Here is a 25,124-nt window from a genome sequence, read left to right as displayed (position 1 = left end):
CCCATATATTTGACATCAAATGGAAATGTAACACGTATTTTTGAAGCCTCAAATTATTCAGTGTCACAGGGCCCATCCAGCATGGTACTGTGTTAATTTGGAAGAAATTTCACATGCGCATACGCATAAAAATAGTCACCCCATTGTTCCGGCTCTAAGATCTATCTTAATAATAAGCTCTTTTGAGTCATAAAACTGCCTTCCTTCCACCTCCAAGAAATTCCACCAGCAATGTCACCATTGGCAGAATGACATCCTTTTGTGCCACATCCCAGCAAGATTCCCAGAAAATGTGAGTGATGCAAAGATATGAAAAATGATTTTAAAATACAATGCACTTGGATCTCATGATGCATTTTAATACAGAAGCACCTTGAAGGGGGAGCAATGGTATCTGGGGTCCCTGTTTCTCAGGAACACTGGCATAGACTCCACGGGAACCTTGTGTCCTCGGGCCACATGAGCCGTATCCAGGGTAGGCTGGGGTTTTGATGCCCGAGGACCCAGATCTGCATTTTCCTCAGGAAGCTCAGGGAATTGTACCCACAGACCAAGCATGCAGTTCTCTTTACCATCAGCCCCATCTACCTTCCTGGCCTCTCCTCTCACATCTAAATGCCCCTGCTCCTCACAGAGGTCACAAGGACACTTGACCATTCCCAGAATGTGCCATGCTTCCTAGGATTCAGCAGGAATGCCCACCTCAGCCTGGGTTCCTGGGGAAACCTGGACCCAACCTTTACCACTGAGCTCAGGCATCCCCTTCTCCGGTGGCTGTCCCTGTACCCTGCACACAGTCCCCTTCACGCAGCTCCGAACCCTCCTTTGTGCCCTGCCACGTCCAGCACACCCTGCCGGGAAGAGCATAACCAGGTTGCCCTGTGATTACAACATAAATACCCGTCCGCCCCCCGCCCTACCCCCACCGTGGCAAGGAGCATTCTCTTGTCCTTCCCTCTATCCCCAGCGCTTAGCACTGTACTCAACAGACAACATGCTCTTTAAACATGTTCAAAACATGGATGGATGGATGAACAAATGCGAATGAACAGACAGATGGCGGGATGGGAGGAGGAAGACACGGGATGTTTGGGGCTGCCAGCTCCTGAAGCCATCTTTGCCTTCTATCCAGTCTGAGGTGGCACCTGGATTTTAACCTCATTACAGAAACAATACAACACAGTTTTAAAACAGAAGGAGAAAATTGTATGGCTACGTTTCATTGGGCAGATGAAGAGACTGATTACAAAGCAAACTGCACAAGTGTTCGACACAGAAGGGATGCCTCCCCAACCCGCAGTGGCCATCAGTGGCTCGACGGGACTGATTTCTCACACGCCCAGGATGACGTTTTTGAGCACTAGCTTATCTTTCAAGAATCTTCCTCAAATAATTTTACATGCTGCTGCCTAACACAAAAGAGACAGACTGCAACCTTGTCCCTACTGTGCTCAGTGGCAGGAGGATGAATTTGCTGTTACTGTCTTAGGCTCTAGTGTCCCCTGTACCAGTTTTTGAGGTTTTTCCTCTTTTCTCACTTTGAGTACATGGCTTTGGTCACTCGCAAGAGAAAGAAAAAAGATGTCTTTGGGATGTTAGGAGGGAGGAAATAATCTGGATCCCAAAGATAAAAGACCAGTAGGATGATCAAAATCAGTAGCATTAAGCCTCCAGAAGGGGCGGGGTCAGAAACAAGGAGCTTGTTCTCCAGTCTTGCAGGTTATCAAGTGGCACAATGCTGCCCCCTTCTGGGAATGGACAGAATTGCAACCTGCTGGAATCGACCCTAACTCCAGCCTTTCCGCCTAAGGCTGCACTCCTCAGACCTCATCTTTTACAACTCTCTCTTCTTTTGTTTTTTTGTTTTTGTTTTTGTTTTTCTTTGCGGTATGTGGGCCTCTCACTGTTGCGACCTTTCCCGTTGCGGAGCACAGGCTCTGGACACACAGGCTCAACAGCCATGGCTCACGGGCCCAGCTGCTCTGCAGCATGTGGGATCTTCCCGGACCGGGGCACGAACCCGTGGTCCCCTGCATCGGCAGGCGGACTCTCAACCACTGCGCCACCAGGGAAGCCCACAACTCTCTCTTTTTTAAAAGTAAACTTTTAAATGAGGTAAAGCACACATACTGAAAAGCATATAATTCCTACGGGTAAAACTTGAGGAATTTTCACAACATAAACACACCTGTGTAACCAGTACCCAGGTCAAAGATCAGAATGTGACCTACTTTCTGAAGGCCCCCTCCTCCCACTTCTAGGCAACATCTCCCCACCATGGGCACCACCAGCCTGGCTGCTAACACCATAGATCAGTTCTGCCTGTTTCAAAACCACTTCTAAGCCTTTCAGAATGAGGGATCTCAGGGGAGCGTCCACACTGGAGGCCTTCTCCAGAATGGCAGGCGTACCCTTCTCAAACAGCAGCACACCCACAACAAGGCCTGCCAGTTAAACGAATAAATCTTAATTTCCAAAAGTTAGCAACAACACAACTTGATAGCTGAGGCTCATCTGGGCTACCTTCTTCTTCCAGGGCTGAAGCACTGCAGGGCTGGCTGGAAGTGTCATCTAGTGCAGGGATGGCAAGACTGCCCCAGTGCCCCTCCCGCCCCATCACTGATCCATGGCAGCACTTCCTGGTGGACTCACGTCGAGGCTCAGAATTCTTGGTATCACGTCCTCAGAAAGCAGAGTTACCCCGTGAAATCTATCATTTATTTATTCGGCAGGTATTTATTGAGTGCTGACTATGATTCCATCACTGAGCCAGGCATTAGGGATGTCATGGTGGGCAAATCAATTACTGCCCTCAGGGAGCCAGCCTGTCTGCTATCACTGAACCAAACCAATGCCTGACCACTCTCAGAGCTGGGGAGGAACAGAGTCCAGTCAGATCTGAAGATCAACTCCTGCCACATCAAGTCCAAACTGCCGGCTTGGCCATCGGACTTCTATCCCTTCCTTTTCGCTTCCTTTGCTCTTTCTACATGTTGCCCATACGCGTTTCCATGTCCTCACTCACACACTGTTCCCTGAAGTGCTATCAAAACTGCCCATTTGTCAAAACTCTACTCCCCCTTCCAGGCTTGACTCAAATGCCACCTCCACTGTGAAGGCATCTCAGGCCCTCCTGGTCAGAATTAGTTGCTCTTTCCTCGGTGTGTCCAGTGTTGTGCCTGTGACGGCATTGGGCAGATACTACATGTCACTGTGTATTCAGGTGAGTTGCATTGCTGCCTGTCTTCCTCCTGAGAGGGAGGAGGAGGAAGAGGAGGAGCCGTGAAGACCCCTTCCCGCACCCAGTTCATAGTAGATGCTCAATTAATGAAACTGGTTTGAAATGAATGAATAAATAAACTTGCCAGCAGCAGAGGGGGGGACAATGTGGAGGGGACAAGAGATGAAGGAAGAAAGGGGAGGAAGAGTGAGCACTCGACGCTATGGCTTCCAGGTGGGGCCAGAACCTTTTTGCAGACAAGAGGCACACTCAAAGATTTCAAACTCTTTCTATTTCAAGCCCTTGGGAAGATCAGCAGGGAATGAGAGTGAGATAGAGAGAGAAATTCCACAGTGGGGAGGGGTGCTTCCCAGGTCCTGGAATCCTGCTCACCCCCCAGTGATTCTCCCTCCACTCTTCCAGGGCCAAAGGGCTCTGAGAAGCTGGTTCTTATTCCATCCATCCTCAGGTGTAGTTTAGCCCAGAAAGAGGAGTCACATTTGTATTTGAGCGACAACTGGGTACACAGCCCTCTGAAATTAATCAAAGAGCTTACAGTAAAATGGGCGGCCCAAGACATACTCATAAATCGCCACCACCACAAGGAGGAGGCATGAAGTGTGATATAGAGAAGCACAGTACATGGGAATGGGGGACAAGGGGACATCAAGGGCCCTGCTAGACTTGGAGCCTAGTCCTGCTGGAGCAGAGATGACACCACATTGCCAGGTTCATTACTCAGATTCATAACAATGTAACTAATGTATTTTCCATTTGTTCACTCATTCATTCAACAAATGGTACCTGGGAACAAACTTGTATAAGCAAACAAGTTATTCACGCATCATAATGACTGTGTATAGCAGGGAGCTTTATAAGAAAGTGAAGAGTGAATGTTTCTAAAGTCTGGGAACAACTTCTCCACTGGGTTAAGATGATGGCCACGCCTGGGCACCCAAGCTTCTACTTTCCTCCATTTGAAGGTAAAAGGAGGCGTTTCCAGCAAGGTCAGGAGTGCAAACGGCACTTTCTCTTGTAGGTGGCACCCTCCTCCACTTTGGGTGGGTCATGCTGCTGGTGCCCGCAAGGGACCAACATGACCAGGCCATGTACCTGGGTCCCAGACCCCTCTGAAGGAGCCCGGGGACACCTGTCCAGCCAAGCTATGTCCCAGGGACCCGCCCACCATCTCCCTGGTCACTGCTCCCACCCACTCTAGCTCCTGGGCCTTTCTCAACAGCCCTCCTCCAAGCTTCCCTCTGAAGGGAAAACTGGACAACAAATACACAAACCGGGGAACAGGAGGGTAGACAGTATTAATGCACTTTCATCTTGTTTGAATTTTTTTAAACATGCATTTGTCCTTCTATGATATTTATTTACTTATTTATTTAGCTAGTTAGCTAGTTATTTTTCAAGAGAAGGAAGGATTTATCATTACTGGCAGCAAGTAAGGAGAACACTGGGGATCTTTCCCAAAGCAGCGTCTCCCTGAACAGCAAAATTGGGAAGTTTTAAGCTAAGGGTACATGCATATTCATGACTTCTGTGATTTTTAAAATAAATTAAATTAAAAACAAGAAAAAGAAAGTGAAAAGTCTGCAACTGTAAACCACCAACAAACCCCTTCTGACTCTGAAGCCATTAAAGGTAGAGCCGTTCTGCAGGGCATCTGCCTTGAGGAAGGCCTAGATGGTTTCATTTGCATGAATACAAATTTGTGCTCTTTGCTGAGCCAGCTTTCTTCTCACTCCTTCAATACCACCCCTAGAGATGGATTACCTTTTTTTGTACCACAGCACAGCTATATGCAATCAGAATGATGAAAAGGGATGGAATCTTCAGTTTCCTTGATAGTTTGGACTGCACTAATTCAGAAATTACAATGAATACCTGCTGGTCATTGAAAGGCACCTTTGTTCAAGGAAGGAAAGAAGGAAGGAAGGGAGGGTGGGTGTGAGGAAGGGAGGGTGGGAGGAAGGTCACTAATTCTTAGGATTAACAAGGAATTTCAGAACATAGGCTATTTTAAGCACCCTTGTAAAACTCACTGCATAAAGGAATGCATTAACCAAGATGGGCTAAAAGAATCTCAGGATCCATCAGAGTCCTAACTAGTCACTGCAGATGACATTTCCCTACTTAAGAAGACCTGGAGAGCCTGCTACCCACTCTCTTGCCTGGTCAGGCGGCTACTATAGATCTGAAAAGAAGAAAACAGAAAGCCATGGATCTCTGAAAATAGTTTCTAACTGGGATTTTTCAGACTAAGTTCACCTTGCTCTTCATCCCTGCCCTGAGTCTAGGACCATCATGTTCACATAATTAGCTCGTTTCTAAGTATCAAGACATGGCTCATCTTAAAATATCACAGTTTCCATTTCCTAGCAGCTAGCCAGGGGCATGGAAGGAAGCCTTAGCATTACAGCGAGACTCAAGTAAGGCTTTTCTTCTCTTCCTTTGCCTTTTCCCAATAGCTCCATTTCTGGTGTGATCAGAAAAAGTTCCCCGGACCATGGATGGGGGCCTGCTGAGCTCTCAATGGTCAGCAGGTGGCTGTTAGCACGGGAGCAGCAGCTTCCGACACCCCCCCCCCACCCCCCCGCTTTGTTGTTTGCGAACCGCAGGGAGAAAGTCGATCCAGGGAATTTAGTGTCTGAGTTGTATGAAAGAGCAAGAACAAAAACTGACAAGATTCCGTGTTACAGCTGTCTCTCACAAAGGGGGAGAAAAGGCTTCTTGACCCCAGTTCAGTGGAGATGAGCAGAGACACGTACCCCCCACCGAGCGTACCCCTCTGTGCCTTCCAGCATCCTGGTGACAGCAGCCAAGGCTGGTGTCAACCTCATACTCACACTGGCAGGCCCAGTGCACTTCCCTGCTTCAGAATATAAACTGTAAACGACTTTGCTTTATTTTCTGTTATAAAGTTATGTAATCATTGTATAACATCTGGAAAAAAATCCATTAAAAAATAATAAAATCATCAATAAGCTCATCATCCAGAGAAAAATAGCGTTAGCATGCTGACATTTTTTCTAGCCTTTTCTCTTGCTTTGTGTATGTGTATTGGTATGTGTGTACAAATAAAGACAGAGATAATCAAACTATCTACAATTTTCTGTCTTGCTTTTTTCACTTCTCCTTACTAAGATGTATTTCTCCATGTTATTCAACATTCTTTGTACAAGAATCCTCCCTAAGATGGGGTATACTTTGCCCTTTCTCAGCATTTTGGGGCAGTTAGGTTCAGGGTATTTAGCTACTTGAAGTAATACTTACAGGAACACTTTGCTGTATAAGTTTGCATTTCTGATTATTTCTTTAGGATAGATTTCTAGAAGTGCAAATAGTGTCCAAAAGTGTGACTATTTTTAAAGCTCGCACTATATACTGCCAAAATGCTTTTCATGAAGCCTGTTCGCAATTGCCTTGCAGTATATGAGAGAGCTGTTCTCATTGGGATGCTATACGGAAAACAGTGCCTCACTACTGTTTATTTTGTATTCCTTTTGCTGCTAGAGAGAGAAACATTTTATAGTATGTTTATTGGTCACTTGTATTTCTCCTTTTGCAAATTTCCTGTTGACATCAATTCCAGCTTAATCATCAACCTGGTGTTTCAGACACAAAATAAACGCACTTGCTGTCCCATGTGATGGCATACCCAACCCAGAGGCCAGTTTCTTATAAAGGGTATAAAGAGACCTTCTGAAAGTTCAAACTGCAGACCTAAATGTATCAGTGATGAAAGAAAGGGCCAGGGCTCTTTTGGGAACTAGGAAGATTATTAAATCTACATAAACCTTTACTTTTATATTGATATTTGAAGACATTTAACCAGAATCATAGAGTGAAAAGAGGGCTCAGAGGTGACTGAATCCCTAACCTATGAGGCCACTGAGAACCAAAGGGGTTAGGTCTCTTGTCCACACCACTAATTACAGGCCCATGTGATCATGGGACAGAGGTTTTTTTGGACTCCCAGTCCAGAGCTACTATCTGAGACAGTGGCCACGTGGCTGAGAAATGAAAACAAGGGCTTCCCTGTTGGCACAGTGGTTGAGGGTCTGCCTGCCAATGCAGGGGACGCGGGTTCATGCCCCGGTCCGGGAGGATCCCACATGCTGCGGAGCGGCTGGGCCTGTGAGCCATGGCCGCTGAGCCTGTGCATCTGGAGCCTGTGCTCCGCAACGAGAGAGGCCACAGCAGTGAGAAGCCTGCGTATCGCAAAAAAATATTTTTTTTTAAAAAAAAAAAAAAAAAAAAAAAAAAAGAAATGAAAACAAAAGTGGAACAGCTGTAATCTCAAATCCCTTCTGAAATGACAACGCTAATCAAAAAGAATACAGAAATGGGGCTTCCCAGGTGGCACAGTGGTTGAGAGTCTGCCTGCCGATGCAGGGGACACGGGTTCGTGCCCCGGTCTGGGAAGATCCCACATGCCACAGAGCGGCTGGGCCAGTGGGCCATGGCCGCTGAGCCTGCGCGTCCGGAGCTTGTGCTCCGCAACGGGAGAGGCCACAACCGTGAGAGGCCCGCGTACTGGAAAAAAAAAAAAAAAAAAAAAAAGAATACAGAAATGGACATGAAATTCCAATTTATACACATTTTAGGAAAAATAGCTAATAAACAGAGAGAAATACACACATAAGGTTGACAGGTTTCAAAATTTCCTCTTAGGTCAGCTTGATAAAATTGTTTGGAGGCTTTAAAACATGTTTAATCAAAGAGTTCTGAATTACTCATCACAGAAAGTAGATGATTTTCATTTCATCTGAGGCCAAGTGGTTTACCAAAACACCTCTGATAAACAGGTAACACTCAGAAATAGTTTTCAGAGGCTACTGTTGCCCTGATGTAATGTAACAGGAGTAATTCTGACAACTGTGCTGAGAAACAGAAATAAGATGACTTTCTGCACCTTCCTCAAAAAAGTCAGCCTTCTAAGTACTTAAAATAAATCTCCCTCTTTTTGGGGGGTGGGAGGGCATGGAATAGAACATACCATCTTGTGAAGAATTAAAAAAATATATTGCCTAGGTATATTTCCATTTATACCATACAGCTGTCGCTTAAAGTTGATGGTAAGGCACATACCAGGTGTCCCTTGAGGCTTTGCAAATTAGAAATTTATCTGAACAGAAACAAGTCACATCCAAAACTGTATTTTAAATTATGTCGGAATGCTACAAACATTTTTCCTCCTTGACTATTGTTTTAAAACACTGTAAAGAAGTCAGAAAAGTAGCCAGGGCCTGTCCTACACCTTAAATTAGTGAGCCTTTGAATAATTTATTTACTCATTCATTACTTTTACAAATAATTGTTCCAAAGCTGAGAAATGTGCCCTACTGTTAAGGAGCCAGAAGCCATTTATGGTCTTTGTTTCTAGACCTACATGAGAAGGAAATATTTCTCATGTTGTATTTGGCCTTTGAACTAAACCTCTCTCTATCCAACTCTCCTTATCCCAAGAAGAACATTTCCTTTGAACAACATAAACTTTTATCTGTTTATATCAAGGGGTTAACCTCAACTTATTTAAACAAATATTCACTGAGAATATATAATGTCCATGAGACTGTGATAGTAACAGAACACAGTTTCCATCCTCCAGGGTAATCTTTATCTAGTGAGGTAATGAAGTTTCCGTAGAGAAAATGCAAGGCAGAATGGTAAATTCTATAATCCAAGTTACAAACATTTTAACGACAGTCAGCCCTCTTTATCTGTGGGTTCCACACTCGTGGATTCAACAAACCGTAGATCAAAAATATTCAAAAAAAAGAAAAATTCCAGAAAGTTCCCAAAAGCAAAACTTGAATTTGGTGCACCCAGGCAACTATTTACATAGCATTTACACTGTATTAGGTATTATAAGTTATCTAGAAATGACTTAAAACATTCAGGAGAATGAGTGTAAGTTATATGCAAGTACTACACCGTTTGGTATGAAGGATTTGAGCATCCTCAGATTCTGGTATCTTCGGGGGTCCTGGGACTAATCCCCTATGGATACCAAGGGTGACTGTAACTTATTTCTCTGAAGGTGAACACTGTTCATGTGTTTAGTGTCCTTCTGATGCAGATGGGTTAATTTTTGCACATGAAGGTCTCTGGGACTAATGAGAAGAAATTATTTTAAGCATTTAATTTATATCCTAAATTAGCTTTCTGTAGACTTTTAATCCATGTATGCATGCACAGAATGAGGGAGCAGGTCTGAGCATGGGGTGAAAAGGGAGGGAGCTTTCAAGGTACCTCATTTTAATGAAATTGGATTTTAGTCTGCATTACAGAGGTTCTAAAAGTAATATATTTTTTAAGGATCAAAAATTTAAAAATACATATTCTTTGACCCAGCATTCTCCAGTGTCAGGACTTGAACCTACAGATATGATCCCAAATGCCTGCTAAGCATATAGATAAAGAGCATCATTGGACTTTTTTTTTTTTTTAATAGCAATTAGAAAATTAGGTGACTGCTTAAATAAATTATGGTATATCCATATGACAGAATACTATGCATAAATTGTAAATGCTGATGTAGAACGACCACTGAGATATATTATATCAAAAATGTAAATGGCATATATATATATATGTAACATTTAAAAATGAGTATATCAATAGAAATATGGAGATATGCAAAATATTTTTGTGGAAGAAATCAAAAGAAATTTAACAGGTTGAGTAGATGGGTAGGGTGGGATGCAGGGAGGGAGATTTCAATGTTCACTTTCTGTGCTGTTAAATTTTTAAATTTTAACCTTAGACGTATTACTTTTTCATTACTTAATTTTTAAATTGTTAACATGAAGTTATCTGGACAAGGAGATAACCAGATATTTCCCCCCTTTTCTTCTCTGCAACTAAAAAATATTCTAAAGGTTGTTGTATTAAAAAAACAAAACACAGCAAAAACTGAAAAAAAATCCCAGGAACTATGCTCCAGGCAGTATGGAAGACAAGAGAGCCTGAATCATTGTCCTGATGAAAAACAAGTGAAAAAGTCAGATAAGATGTAAAACGTGTATAAAATGTTTTAACTGTGTTATTGAGCTGGCAAACTCTAAGAAATGAGGTTGAAATAAATGTATTTTTAGATAAATAATAATAGATGGACCTTCACTAAAAAACATGAGATATATTTCAATATAAGGGAAAGTATGTATTTCAGATAAAAGGGAAATGATTTCAGATGTTAAAGTCAGAGATGCAAGTAGGAAGAGTGAGAAAAGATATTAGTAAGTATGTGGATCCAATGCAATTACAGTTGAACTCCCAATAGATAATCTCTATGGAATTTGACAAGCTAAATCTGAAATTTATATGGAAGAACAAAGGTCCAATTATAGTCAAAAAACAAATAGACTAATGGACAAAATAAAGACCCTATAAATAGGCCCTTGCATATATATGAAAACTGGATTTGTAATGGAGAGGGCACTGCAGATCAGTGGGGAAATGGATGGACTGTTCCATTAAAGGTACTGAGACACTAAAAGCAATAGCCATAAAGGAAAAGATTATTAAAATGTACTACATTAAATTAAGAGTTTCTATTCATCATTAGTGGCAGGGCAGGAATAAAGACACAGATGTAGAGAACGGACTTGAGGACCACGGGGTGGGGGGCGGGGGGGGGAGCTGGGATGAAGTGAGAGAGTAGCACTGTCATATATACACTACCAAATGTAAAACGCGTGGCTAGTGGGAAACTGCCGCATAGCACAGGGAAATCAGCTCAATGCTCTGTGACGACCTAGAGGGGTAGGATAGGGAGGGTGGAAGGGAGGCTCAAGAGGGAGGGCATACGGGGGATATATGTATACATATAGCTGATTCACTTTGTTGTACAGAGGAAACTAACAACATTGTAAAGCAGTTATACTCCAATAAAGATATAAAAAGATATATGAAATCCATGTGTGACATAAAAAAAAATAAAGAGCACAACAATCGTTAAAGAAAAAAAAAAGAGTTTCTGTTCATCAAAAGACACCACAAAAATAAGACAAGCCAAAAACTGGGAAAAAATATTGCAATACATATAGCTGATAAAGGATTAGCATCCAGAATATGTATAGAACTCCTACAATTGATAAAAGACAACCCAGAAGAAATAAGGGCAAAGGACACAAATAGGGATTTAACAGAAGAGGAAACAAAGAAGTCCGTAAACATAATAAAAATATGCTAAACTTCATTAAGTAAGCAGTGTCTTTAAATTCAAGTTTAACTCACAAAGTGATCCATTATATAACCACCAGTTTGACAAAATTTTAAGTTAGATAATACAGTCAGCCCTCTGTGATTATGATCCAAGGTTGGTTGAATCCAAGGATGTGGAACCCATGGATAAGGAGGGCCTACTATGAGAATTGTGCATCTACAGATTTTGGTATCTGTGGTGGGTCCTGGAACCCATCCCCTGCAGATACACAGCGATGGCTGTACTATATGTTGTAATGATGAAGATCTTGAGTGATAGGACCCTCACCTCTGTTGGTGCCAGTATAGGTTTATATAACCAACTTGGAAAATGGTCTGGCATTTCTTAGTGAAGCTGAACATGTGGTTACCCTAATCCTACTCCAGGTACACATCCTAGAGAACTGCTAACACGCGTATGTCAGGAAACGTACCGGGATGCTTACGGCAGTTTTGTTCTTAATTACACAAAACAGCCCAAGGACCATTAATGGTGGTATAGACATAAACTGAGCTCTGTATTAGAAATTCCATTCCATGTAATGGAATACCAGATAGCAGTGAATCACGAATGAAACATAACTCCATGCAGGAACATGGATGAATCCCCAAAAATGCTGAGCAAGAGAAGCAAGAGAGAATACATGAAATATGATTCTACTTATACAAAGTTCAAACACAGAAAACTAAACAACACATACTGCTTAAAAATATATAAAGAAGTATGGACTTCCCCGGTGGCGCAGTGGTTGAGAATCTGCCTGCTAATGCAGGGGACATGGGTTTGAGCCCTGGTCTGGGAAGATCCCACATGCCGCGGAGCAACTGGGCCCGTGAGCCACAACTACTGAGCCTGCGCGTCTGGAGGCTGTGCTCCGCAACAAGAGAGGCCACGACAGTGAGAGGCCCGCGCACCGCGATGAAAAGTGGCCCCCGCTCGCCGCAACTAGAGAAAGCCCTCGCACAGAAACGAAGACCCAACACAGCCAAAAATAAATAAATAAATAATTAAAAAAAAATATATATATATATAAAGAAGTAATACATTTAAGAAAAGCAAGAAAATGAATAATTCAAGATTCAGGATAGGGATTGTATGGGGGAGGGGTGGGTGGTGTAGGAAGGGGGATGATCTGATTAGTGAGGGCACCCTGGGTAATCTAAGGACCTGTAATACTCTATATCCTAATCTAAGGAGGGGGTGCATGGATGTTAATTTTATTTTTTAAATTGTATAATACATTAAATACATATTATATACACATATATATGATACATTTCATGGGAAAAAAGCACACACACACACATCTTTCTGAACATGATGGGGAATATATTATAGACCAACAAGAAAAGAATTTATCAATGGATTTACAATGTGATCCCTAGCTTTTAATCCATTTTATCAGAATGACATATTGAGACAGGATTCAGTCAAGCTTGGAAACATAGCTTACACCAAGGGACCATATGATAAACATGACCTCACATGAGAAACTATAAAAAGCTGTGTGACATTATGAACCGCTCTTCTCTGCCTCACAAGCGAAAATCTCAACTACTTAACTCAGTTCAACAGAGAAAAGCTGAAGGGAAGATCCTATGCAAGCAGGCAAACACCACGGCCTAGAACTGACTAAGCAACATAAATGGACTTCCAGTGGTTAAGGCTGACAATGACCTCTAAAGTATGCTTGAAAAACAGAGTTCTTCTGCCACATATATTTACCTTGCTTCAGAAGAACCAACACCTGCCTTCAGTTGCTGTTCAAGGAACTGAATTCTTCTGCAAAGCAGTAAAAATGCTCACCTGTGCTTGACCATTTTTTGATCATGGCAAAAATGACTAAAGAATCTTGCATAGAACAAGTGCATGACAGCATGTTCTTTCCCTCCAATGTACAAATCCACAGGCATCCAGTAATCTGCCAACGCTGTGCTGAAAGGGCTGGGAGGAAGAGAGATGGTCATTTATAAAAAAACCCTGCTTTGTCACAATTGCATAAATTAGACCAATCATAATTTGCATATTCCCTGAAATAAATTATGTCAGAGAAAAACAGTGATTTTCTTATTAAAATATAATGAGAGAAGCTTATATAACAAAGGAGAGAAATGTCAGAGCAGTGTTAATTTATGAAATTTAAAAAAACTGTTTCAGAAGCCATTATTGACATATTTTAACAAATGTGATTTTCATATATAATGAGGACAAAAGGAAAACATACCAGCAAAAAGGGTATTTCTGTACAATGCATATTTGACTATCTGGATTTATTTTAATTTTTATTACCATAGACAGTCAAGATTTTTGAGTTCTTACCAATAGAGGGCAATATGGCATGTACAATGGAGACTCATGCAGACACTAAAAGTTCATTTGAAGACAGAAATTCATTTGCCTTTCTAGTGCATTAAGAAATGACACGCATGTCATTTCTTAATACACTAGAAAGGGGAAATAAAGTACACAAGTACAAGTCTAAAATCAGTACTTTCCCATGCAGATTTGTGCACATGTGAGAGGGTGTCCAGTTTGTCTGGTGATTGTTAGAGAGTTGGACCACTATTGTATGTTGCTAATAATCATCGACTGTAGTCCCAAAAATGCCTTGTGAAAATGTTATGCCCTATGTAACAGCAGAGTAACATAAAATTACATTTTATAAACCAAAAAATAAATAAATAAAACAGAAATTCAATCTTATTTTTAAAGCAGCCTCAAAATGCAGATAGCCAGCAAGAGCCTGCATATGCTTCCTAAATGCACTGAGCATACTTGGAGTAATTAACATGGAACACCCTAATTCTGTCACCTAATAGATACTTTTTAGTCAAGAGAGGTCCTAAAAGAAAGGCTTCCTCACTGGAGGCATCATTCCCTAGTCCTAATGGATGCTAGGGAGGAAAAGAAATGCCACTCACTTTATTTTCTGTGTGTGTGTGTGTGTGTGTGTGTGTATACACTCCGTGTGTGTGTACACTCTGTGTGTGTGTACACTCTGTGTGTGTGTGTGTACACTCTGTGTGTGTGTGTATACACTCCATGTGTATATGTATACACATATATGTGAATTCTCTTCCCCACACCTCAAGGTACTTTTTTCCCTGGCACTCAGCAGGTGGACCTGGCCAAATACCATGTGTTTGCATCTTAAGGCAGCTTGTTTTTCTCTCCTCCAGTTACTATGCCAGAATTCTGATAAAATTTTAAATAATGTTTCTTTGTGAAAAATGCTTCCCCAGAGAAATCTAACTGCTCATGCAGGTGACAGAAAAGCAAGGGAAGTCAAGAATGGTACTCGGCCTGAAAGTAAGTTTGAAATAAATTGAGCAGTGAGATGTTGAAGGTAGCTATAGCTGGGATCTATGATCTTTCCTGGAAACCACCTAGTGAGAATGCAAGCCAGCATGGAAATAAACAGCAGCATTTTACAAAGGAAATGATGTGATACGTGGCATTCCCAAACTGGGTGCTGTGAAGGTCTCGGGACATACCTCTCACCAGTTAAGGGTCCCATCATTAAATTGAAGTCTCATCTGTAAGAAGGTTTTCCCTTGAAGCATTCTGAGAGGTGGAGAGCCTGATTTCCCTTGCATTCTAAGGCAGCTCTTCCTAACTGGAAGTCACCAAAAGCCCCTTCTAGAAGGAAGACCCAGAAGAGGGGCCCCTCTGTGGGTTAGCCGGGGCTGCCCCGGTGGTTCCCAGCCACAGCAGTCGCCCTGTATCCTTTCTTGCCTCTGTCGGCTGCTATTTACTCCAGATCCTGCTCATTCTGCACAGCCTCAACTCAAATCACAGATACGCAGGACTGCAGGGCAGGCAGGAGGGCCTGTCTCCCTGGAAATACATTATCTTACAACCAACGAAGAAAATGGGGGCATTTTCATACGTGGACTATGGGGTTTCAGTATAATTGTTCTCCCACGGACAAGAGCAAGCTGGCAAGGTCTTTGAAGCCAGCTTGTGTCTGTGGTTTTCCTGCGCTTTGTACCAGTTTTCTTTTGTTCTCATTTCCTTCTTTACCTATCTACCTACTGCTCTCTTTCCCTTATTTATTTATTTTTGTCAAAGAAGCACATGCACATAGCTGAAAAAAATCAAATAGTACCAAAAGGTTTATAATTAAAACAGTGGTCTCCAGCCCCATTCCTTCACTAACCTCCCTCCCACCCCTCACCTGTCACTTAGCCACTTTTAATTCTTTCAGATGTTTTTTCTGGCAATTATTAAAAAATGTTTATGCTCTTTGTTCGTTTGTCAATTTTGGAAATTATCTAGCGACTGTATGTGCTAAGAAGTCATGCTTCTCAGCTCTCTCACACTCCCTACCCTCCTATCCTCCCTGAATAGTTACATCATTATTTTCAGTTAAGTAAGTAACATTACACCTTTACAACTGCATAAATGCAGTTCACCACAGGGCCAACGAGGGTATTAGCACTTCCTTCCTTTTTCTGCTTTTCATTTTTCTTGTACCTGGGACTTACTTGGCTGTGAAGAATCTAATTTAATAATCAAACACAGTCCCTACAAGAGCCTGTTTCAAAGAGCACAACTGATCAACAGCTTCTAGCTCTTCTGTCTTTGGAGCCACTGGGTGTTCACACAATCCATGCCCTCCTATAGGGAGCGGACCACAGCAGGCGTTTCCTCCTGACTTGAGACTCTCTAATGGACAAGCTTTGCTTGAGGCTTCCCGTCAGCCTGCTCGAGACCTTCTCAAGCTGCACTGCGGTCTGAGGCTCTTCCTACGCCATCCTCCTACCTCCGCCCTCTCCTTTCACAGGTGTCAGACCAGCATCACGGTCAAGGGCTCGCCCTGCCAACTCCTGCTCCCTCACCTCCTTATTCCCTAGAGGCACTTGCCCCCATAAATCACTTGCCCCCTCACCTCCTTATTCCCTAGAGGCACTTGCCCCCATAAATCACTTGCCCATCGAATTCCATCTTGGTGTTTGCTTCTTGGAAGACCCAGACCGACACATGCTCAAGAATTCAGCAGGGCTTTCTTTACCTCTGAGTATTCTGAGGGTCGGTATATCTGAAGTAGTACCAAGCAGAATCAACAAAGGTATCCATCGTATCTGTCTCTCTTGTGGCTGCTCCCTTGCACCTAAGAAATAAATGAAGTTCATCGATTGGTTTCTTTTTAAATATTAATGCATTTTCCACCAGCTTTTGAGAAAGCTATGACAATCATTATGAATTTAAAATGTCATAAGAACAATGCTCCATCATGAAAAGATAATTCACAGTGTGGACTCTCTTTGTACTGCAGAGTACATGATGTTTTAAAGAAACTTACGAAATAAACATTTAAATCTTCAACAATTAAAAGCCCTATTCTGTACTTCTCTGAATTTAACATGGTAGAATATCTAACAGGAATCTTGTCTCTTTTAGGCATATCAAGACTGCCTTCAGCCAATGCCTCCTCTATGATGCTTATGAGGCAAATCAGTTTATGAAGAAAAGCTGAAAAGCAAATGTGGTGAGCTACTGTGCTGAAAAATGAACTTGGGGTTTTTTTCTATCTCTGTCTCTTGGGTAAGGGGAGCAGAAATCCACAAAAGGTGACCTTAGGAAGATAAATCACCTTGGGAGCCCAAAGGCAGAGGTATGCTGGAGCCACCTCATACCAGCTTGTGAGGACTAACTGTTGGGATCACTTCCCAACTCTGGGACAAATGATGCCAAGTTGGTAGTCTGAAATTAGCCCTTGGTGAAAGTACCTATACCACAGAAATGGGCTAACACTACAAATCAGAAGCTCCCCTCCAGAGAGCTATTTAGTACACACTTACCAACACACCACTGCCTAAAGGAAGCTTCCTTATAGAAGGGTGAAGATAGCCCCACTGTTCAAGAAAATGAATGAAGTGAGATGCTTGGTGTGTAAAGGGTTGAAAAGAAAAAGCAATCCTCATCCTAGGCATGCAGATGCCTGGGGAGGACTAAGGTTCCACAAGCACCCAACTGCTGAACCAATTTTGAAACATGTTGGTAGGGTGATGGCCCTGTGGGACTGAAGCCAAAAGCCACAATTTCTGGGAAGCCAAGAGAGAGTACCCTGAGCCAAGCCTGGCCAAGGAGGGTGCTTGGCTTCCTTGAAGACCCCCCAGAGGCCTGGAACAGCAGTGGATGGGGTGAGCCAGCTACCGACAGCTATTAGCAGGGACCCTTTGTGGCCGTGAGAAGCCACAGCAGGAGAACAGGGCTCAGACTCCAGGCTCTCCCTTCTGAGGCATGGAAGTGGGACCAACCACCTCTCCAAATGCTGCCCTTTTGGCAGCATGGGTCCTCGGGAGTTCTTGGAGAATTTGAGGAGGGGGATGAGGAACCCCAAGAGGAACTGATGAAACCTCTGCTAATTTAGCATGCAAGGGCTTGAGTCTGTTTTTAATTTAAAAATAAAAGAAGGGTTGCCTTTATATGTTGCATCTGTGATGCAGTTCATACTGGCTTTCCGAATAATATTGGAGGAAACAGCCACTCCCCATCTTCTGCTTATTAAATAGAAGTGGCTCAGCAGAGGGCACAGGAGCCCAGATCTGGCAGGGCTCTGGGCTCCCAGGGGCCTCCTCATTTCAGTCAGGGGGCCTCCCACTGGGAAGCGAGGTGGTCCCTGGGGTAGGAGCTTATCGGAGATAGCCCCAAGGGAACCCTAATCCTGTTTCCTACAGTGCATCTCTAAATGAAAGCCAGGGGACTTCCCTGGTGGTGCAGTGCTTAAGAATCTGCCTGCCAAAGCAGGGAACATGGGTTTGAGCCCTGGTCCAGGAGTATCCCACATGCCGGGGAGGAACTAAGCCCGTGCGCCGCAACTACTGAGCCTGAGCTCTAGAGCCTGTGAGCCACAACTACTGAAGCCCACACGCCTGGAGCCCATACTCCGCAACAGGAGAAGCCACCGCAATGAGAAGCCTGTGCACCACAACACAGAGTAGCCCCCATGCACTGCAACTAGAGAAAGCCCGCATGCAACAACAAAGACCCAACGCACCGCCCGCAAAAAATAATAACATAATTTAAAAATTAAATAAATAAAATCCAGGTCTTTTTATTTGGAAGGCAATCAACCAGAACACATACTATTTTGGGAAATAATTAGAAGGTAACTGTTACTTCTTCTTCCTCACCATTAGGGCACCCATACAAGTTAGGAAGAAAATGCAGGATTCAACTGATAATAGGACTAATATCTGACTAAAACTTGCCATGCTGATTTTCTTTTTAAAGGTTATGTTGGACTTGAAGACAACCAACATGTTTTCCTGCTGACACTAAAAGCTGGATTACATGGAAGAGGCTACTTGGTAAGTGGGATGGACAGATGATGGTGATGGTAACAACGTTATTACCATTATTAGCTCCAATAGTAATAATACTAACACTGGGTGGCAGACACTAAGCCAAATGCTTCATGGGCATTATCTCATTTAATCCCTAGTAACCCTGGGGATTATGAGGTAGACACTACTCATGTCCCCATTTTGAAGTTGAGTAACTAGAGTTCCGCGAGGTTAAGAAATCTGCTCAAGGTCTTAGAGCTCAAGGGTAAGGAATCCACCTTTGCTGGACTCATGCCTGTGGTCCTTACCACCATGCTGTCCCGCTTGGCCACATGGGCTCAGTGGCTCTCAGCCCTGCGTGCTCATTAGAGTCATCAGGGAGACGTGACCAAGCCCAAGCCCTGGGCTCTGCCCTTCAGGAATCTGCAGCCAAGGTAGGAAAACTTATCCCCACCATCAAGGCCCTGGGCTGCCACAACTGGCGGGCTGAAGGCTGCTGATGTCTCCAGCAGGGAAACCCTTTGTCACTGCTTATCAACAAAGAGGGTGATACCCTAAAATGGCCCAGAGCTTCCTATGTTCCTGACTGCAAGCCCCATCTCAAACCTCAGAACCGCATGGGTGAGGACCTGGGCGGACTGTTGGCAGGCCCGGGCAGGATGGCACTAACATTTCCAGTTACAGAGTGTCTGCTAGGTGTCACTCTGCAGTGTTACATGCATTAATTCTCATCTTCTGAAATCCCTTCAAGGGGGTTATTTTAGCTCCCGATAAGGGAATCACAGCTCAGAGAGGTTAAGTGACTTTCCCAAGACCACACAGCTAGGGAAGAGGCAGGGCCAGAACTTGAAGCCATTACTGTCTGACTCCCCACTCTGAGCCATGCACTTGCACTACATGGTTACCTAATTACTGACCTAGAGATGCTAAGAAGAGGACTACGTTATTTTAAAACAACCCCATCATGATCTATAAGGCAGAGAAAAATGGCTTTTCCGTAGAAGGAAGAAGGGAAATATTACAGCTTGGTATCTGTTATTTGTTTAATCAGCTGGAATGGTATCATAAAAATCACATGTGAGACATGCCAGTGAATTAACAGGAAAACATAATCCTACTGTCAAAATGAGAAGAAATGAGATATGGTATGTTTCACTATATTAAAGAATGAGACCCCCTGAGCATACTTGTCCTCGTAGCTACTACTACTCTGCTACTTGTGATAAAATCCCCACTGTTATCACAGTCACTATGTGGGAAAACGGTAAGGCATTTTCTCTCATCTATGAGAAGCTCTTTGGAATATAAAATGGAGGAAAGTGGTCTCTTCCAAAGCTATCATGAAAATGTGTAGCTTTTCCATCAGTTGGATCAGCTGTTTCTGGGAAAGATATGAATTGACATTGCTGCTTCTACCGGCTCCGAAGAGAGGACGGGGTGCTCATCACAGGGGCTGGGCCCCAGATTCCAGCCCCTTCTCTCAAAGACAGCAAAAGACCTAAGACCAATGTTATTCTTTCCAGCCAAGTGGAAGTCTGGGACCAGACATGGTCACAGCTGGGGAATGTGGTTTCTTACCTAGGGCAGGAGCAATTCACCCACTCCGAAGCCGAGGCCAGTGGGGAGCCTCCCTTGCCAGTGAAAGAGGTGATGCTGGGCAAGGTCACAGGCAAGTCCTCCAGAGGCACGGGCACAGGACCACAGGCCGGGCAGTGGACCATGGGGATGGGCGTGCCCCAGTACCGCTGCCGAGAGATCAGCCAGTCCTTCAGTTTATCACTTGTCACCTCTCCGCCCACTCTCTTCCTCCGGGCTTTGTGAGTCAGGGCTAGAAATGCATCCGGCCGGTTCATACCTGTGAACTGAGAGGGGAAGGAGAGAGATCGCGTTCCTCCCTTGGTAAGAATGAGCTGCCACCCTGATGCCACCACCCTGGATTGCCATTTTTTGTGTGGTCTGTGCAGGGCCACATTGTGACTCTCTGTTGCCTTTGTGGGCACCTTCCTCCTTACAGTATTAAAACTTATATTTTATGACAGTGGTGAATAAAGATGAATATAATTTTTGACCTTAAGAGTTCACTTTTTTCTTCTGATGTTAAAGAAATTAACAGTTTTGGGGGGGCCCCTGAGAGTACTGTGGGCTCTGGTTTGGGGCTCTCTTTATCACCAGAGCCCTGTGGCACCTACAGAGAGGCAAATATCAGCATTCAGCTGCCAGTAAAAAACTGCACATTTATTTTAATGACTAATCCCCTCTTGAGACAGGGGTTGCCAGAAAAGAAAAGTTCCATATTATCCTAGAGCCGAAGGAATTCGGGCAAGCAGGGGAACAAACTGAGGCCTCAGCTTGAAGGACCACCCCTTTTGTATTTAAATGCTCCCATGTGAGAGACAGCAGGGCAGGACACTCATAGCAGAAAAGAGGAATTCTCTGTTCACCGGACACTTTTGAGAGAACCGAACTAATGATAAGAATCAGGCCAGCATGGCTTGCCAACGAGGGGATCGTGGGAACCTTGGAATTGGTTCAGTGCAGGTGTACCGCAAACCTACTAGGTGCCAGGCTTGTGCTAGGCGTTGGGAGCACAAAGATAAATCTGATCTGCCCCTATCCTTAATGAGCTTACAGCCACGGGGCATAAAGAATAGGAAAGTACAGCTATGTTTATCAAAAGCAGCCTTTTCCATTAAGCGTCTGAAGTGTCCTGAAGACCAAGCTCTCTACCAAGGAACCACTTATACTCTGGGAGAGCACTTTCTTTGTCCTACACTCCCACTATCATGTAATTATGGTGCAGGTGATCACAAGCTCTCTTGAAAGTCTATCTTCTCAATGCATTACTGTTTTCACATCCCAGAAGCTCATGGAAGCTTTCACCATCCATTCTCCTTCCATCCATTGAAAGAATTCCTCCAGTCTAGATATTCAGTCTAGGGCCACCAGAAGATTCAACAGACCACCTGAAGCTATCTGAAAGAAGCCAGGGAGCATAATTAATGCTCAGTCCTATACTAAGGAGGGGGCATTTTTCTGGCTAATTCATAAGACTAATTTTAGCCATGACTGTCCTCTTTCTCACCCTGCAGAGGGTTATCCGGGTCTCCTTTCTGGCACCTTGGCTTGGCTCTGCTCTACATCTAAGAAGCCTGCTCACACAATCTTAAGAAGGGTTTAAGGTTCAGTATCTTAAAACATGACTCATGTCTGGGGATATAATTTATGAAGTGAAGGCACAAACATGAGGTCAGAAAACATTGCCACTCCTTACATAGGAAAAAAAACCTGGCTATTCCCTTATTTTTTATATACATGATATCCTATAACCAGGTAGTCCCAAACCTGAAAAACCTGGATCTTCAGGTCTAATGGAATCAGGATCACCCAGGTGGGGCCAGTAAGCATCTCCCAGGTGATTCTGAGACATGGCCGGGTTGCAATCACTGTGTTAAGCCAGGAGTTCCCAGGCCCTACTGCACATTAGAATCACCCGGGGAGCACTGAATTCTCCTGATGTCCGATCCATGTCCTCTCCACTCCCTCAACCATTAAATCAGAATATCTGGGGTGGGACTCAAGCATCAGTACTTTTCAAAACGTTCCAGGTGTTCTCAAAGGGCAGCCAAGTTTAAGAAAGAGTGCTCTAAACCAGAACTCTCAAACTTGAATGTGCACACAAATCACATGGGGTTCTCACTAGACCAGCTGGGGTCTGAGAGTCTACACTTCTAACAAGTGATGCCAACGCTGCTGGTCCTGGGACCAGACTTTGGGTGGCAAAGTTCTAACCCAGGGATTCTCAAAATGTGGTCCCTGGATCAGCAGCAGTAGTGGCATCACCTGGAAACTTGTTAGAAATGCAAATTCTTCAGTTGCATCAGGGACTGTGAAGCAGAATCTCCAGATGGGGGCCAGGGAATCTGTGTTCTAACAAGGCCACCAGGTGATACTGGTGTGTGCTCAAGTTTGAGAATCACTATCTAAGCCATTTCCCACTTCCCCCTGCCCCACCTCACCCTACTTCTCCCATCATAATTTCTGGCCTAGTTCGGTATCAAGGCTGAGCTCAAATCCTGCCAGACTTACCACCTAGCAAGAGACAACCTTGACCAAATAAACATGACTCAGAACTTCTCTGCTGATTTCTAAAAATGAGTCAAACTTTAGGTGGGAATAAGTCAGTAATCTGGGGAGAACAGAGATCTCTAAAAGGAGCAGCCAATTTTGGTCACCTGTCCCAAGGAATCAGTTTCCCTGGAAGAGGTCATTTTTCTTAAGCAGAAGATTCACAAAATAAAGTTTAGTTGCTTCGATAACCACACTATCCTAGGATCAGGTTCAACTTGGAGCTGATAAGCTTTTAGATCTTGAAAAAGAATATTATTTTGTTTTCATAGATTAAGAAACGAGGCTGCAAGACTGTTAGTGTGGGTATGAATGAAATGATAGGTCGTAACTTGCACCCAAAGGAAAATGTGTCATCAAGCTCTTGTCAAGGCCCTGAGTTTATAAGTAAGTTCTTCGGCCACCTCCACGAGCACCGACCTCCGCAGAGCTGCTCAGTCTCTCCGTGCCATCTGGCATGGTTTCAATGACTTCAGAGTACGACAGGCCCAGGGTTTGGGCTAAGACAGTGTCATCTAAGCTGGTGCTGGGAATTCCTGTTTAGGGGAAGAAACACAGAACGTCTCCTTTGCAAATGGCCAAATCACAAAATAATTGACAGCACTGACACTCAACGTTAGCTTCTGAAGGGAGACTCTAAAAGATTTTAGTCACAGAAATTATAAAACCACCTCATATTCATTGGGAAAATGGAGAACAGTCTTGGAGAAACTCACTACCCTAACACAATAGTTTACCATATTGACACTACTTCCTGTAAGTCTTTTTCCATTGCTTAGTTTCTTTTAAAAAATAGTTGTAATTCTAAAATATACAATTTTGGGTGCTTCTGTCACTTAAATAGTAAATCACAAGCATCTGGGGAAGTGTCTCTTTTGAGTGACACAGGGCAGTGAGTTCTCTTGAGAAGCAGGGCTGACTCCTCCAGCAGCTCTTAGCGCCCCAGAAAAATCCGCTTGGTCAGTAAGTGGAAAGCTAGCCAATGTGTTTCTTCAAACTATGCTTTGTTCCCAGAGGCAACAGTACGTTCTGAACAGACATTTCTTCTTCAACCCACATATGCCCTTGAGGAGATGGAGTTGAATGTAAGTAAATCACTCATCCAGAGGGCCAAGGCATGCTGTTTCAGCTTCAGCTATTAATACAAACAGGCTTTTTAGTTGTTGGTTCTGTAGGCCAGGGTTTCTCAACCTGGGTCCTACTGACATTCTGAACTTTGCTGGGGGGCCTGTTCTGTGTGCTGTAGGATGTTGAAGAGCATCCCTGGTCTCTACCAGTAGAAATGTTTCTAAAATTGCCAAATGTTGCCTGCTGCAAATCACCCCTGGTTGAGAACTGCTGTAGGGTCAACTGTCAAGACTGCTGACATCCTTGTGGACACTACACATCACGCAGCAACTGAGAGAGATAAAACTAAGGGTAATATACAAAATGCTTACGTCAGATGTCCATGAACAACCTCTCTGGAATGCTGCCCTAAAAGGGTGATTTAATGTTTGGGACACACATTCTAAAGCTCCTTGGTAAGATGGAAAACTCCATGGTATGATGGAAAGTTCTGCAGTGTTCCAGCTGAGATTATGGACGAAAAGCATCTAATGAAGCAAACAAACTCTCAGAGTGGACCTGAAGGATACTGAAGGGTGAGGACAAACGGCAAGCAATAAAAGTTGCTGAAAAGTGTTCATGGTCAAGAAGGGAAAAAAGTCATTTACTGCATTCCAAAAGTTTGTGGTCTGTAGTAACTAGGAGCAATCTTCGAATGGAGACATTGTAACCACAGAATTTATTTGATCACATAAAGACCACTCTGGACCACTGTGTTGGTCATGTGGGGCTCAGTAGAATGTGAACTATTTGTAACATGCAGGTGAGATGGTGAAAACACCACTTTAACTCTTGTTTACTTTTGTTTCTGTTCTTCCTGGAAGGCCAAGAGCCAATAATTCACAAAACATTAATTACAGAAGTGTGGGATATCAAGACAACAGGAAAAATGATTTTCCATGCATACCCAAGAAAATCAGATTTTCCTTTTCTTTTCCCTTACCCTTCAGAACTCTCAATATTCTGCTAGTACTTTGACTCAAAATACCAAAAGGGGAGACTTCCCTGGTGGTCCAGTGGGTAGGACTCTGCGATCCCAGTGCAGGGGGCCCAGGTTCGATCCCTGGTGGGGAACTAGGTCCTGCATGCATGATGAAACTAAGAGTTTGCATGCCACAACTAAGAGTCTGCATGCGGCAACTAAGAAGTCTGCATGACGCAA

At 43.6% G+C, this 25,124-nt stretch overlaps 1 protein-coding gene across 4 annotated transcripts in view; it reads right to left on the bottom strand.

Moving 5' to 3' along the window:
* The window catches only part of LARS2 (leucyl-tRNA synthetase 2, mitochondrial), a 272,119-nt gene that overhangs the window by 33,773 nt on the left and 213,222 nt on the right, over positions 1-25,124 (bottom strand). For all 4 annotated transcript variants that reach the window (XM_024765316.1, XM_024765317.1, XM_024765314.1 and 1 more), the window contains 4 exons: positions 23,276-23,391; positions 20,309-20,592; positions 16,453-16,551; positions 13,245-13,382 (listed from right to left, as the gene is read on the bottom strand). In XM_024765316.1, coding sequence (XP_024621084.1) covers positions 13,245-13,382; positions 16,453-16,551; positions 20,309-20,592; positions 23,276-23,391 — 637 coding nt within the window. The remainder of the gene's footprint in view (positions 1-13,244; positions 13,383-16,452; positions 16,552-20,308; positions 20,593-23,275; positions 23,392-25,124) is intronic.

The sequence above is a fragment of the Neophocaena asiaeorientalis genome, unplaced genomic scaffold, assembly GCF_003031525.2.
Source record: "Neophocaena asiaeorientalis asiaeorientalis breed wild unplaced genomic scaffold, Neophocaena_asiaeorientalis_V1.1 scaffold409, whole genome shotgun sequence".
Lineage (NCBI taxonomy): Eukaryota > Metazoa > Chordata > Mammalia > Artiodactyla > Phocoenidae > Neophocaena > Neophocaena asiaeorientalis.
Note: the sequence above shows the minus strand (reverse complement) of the source record. Positions and strands in the feature narration are given on the sequence as shown.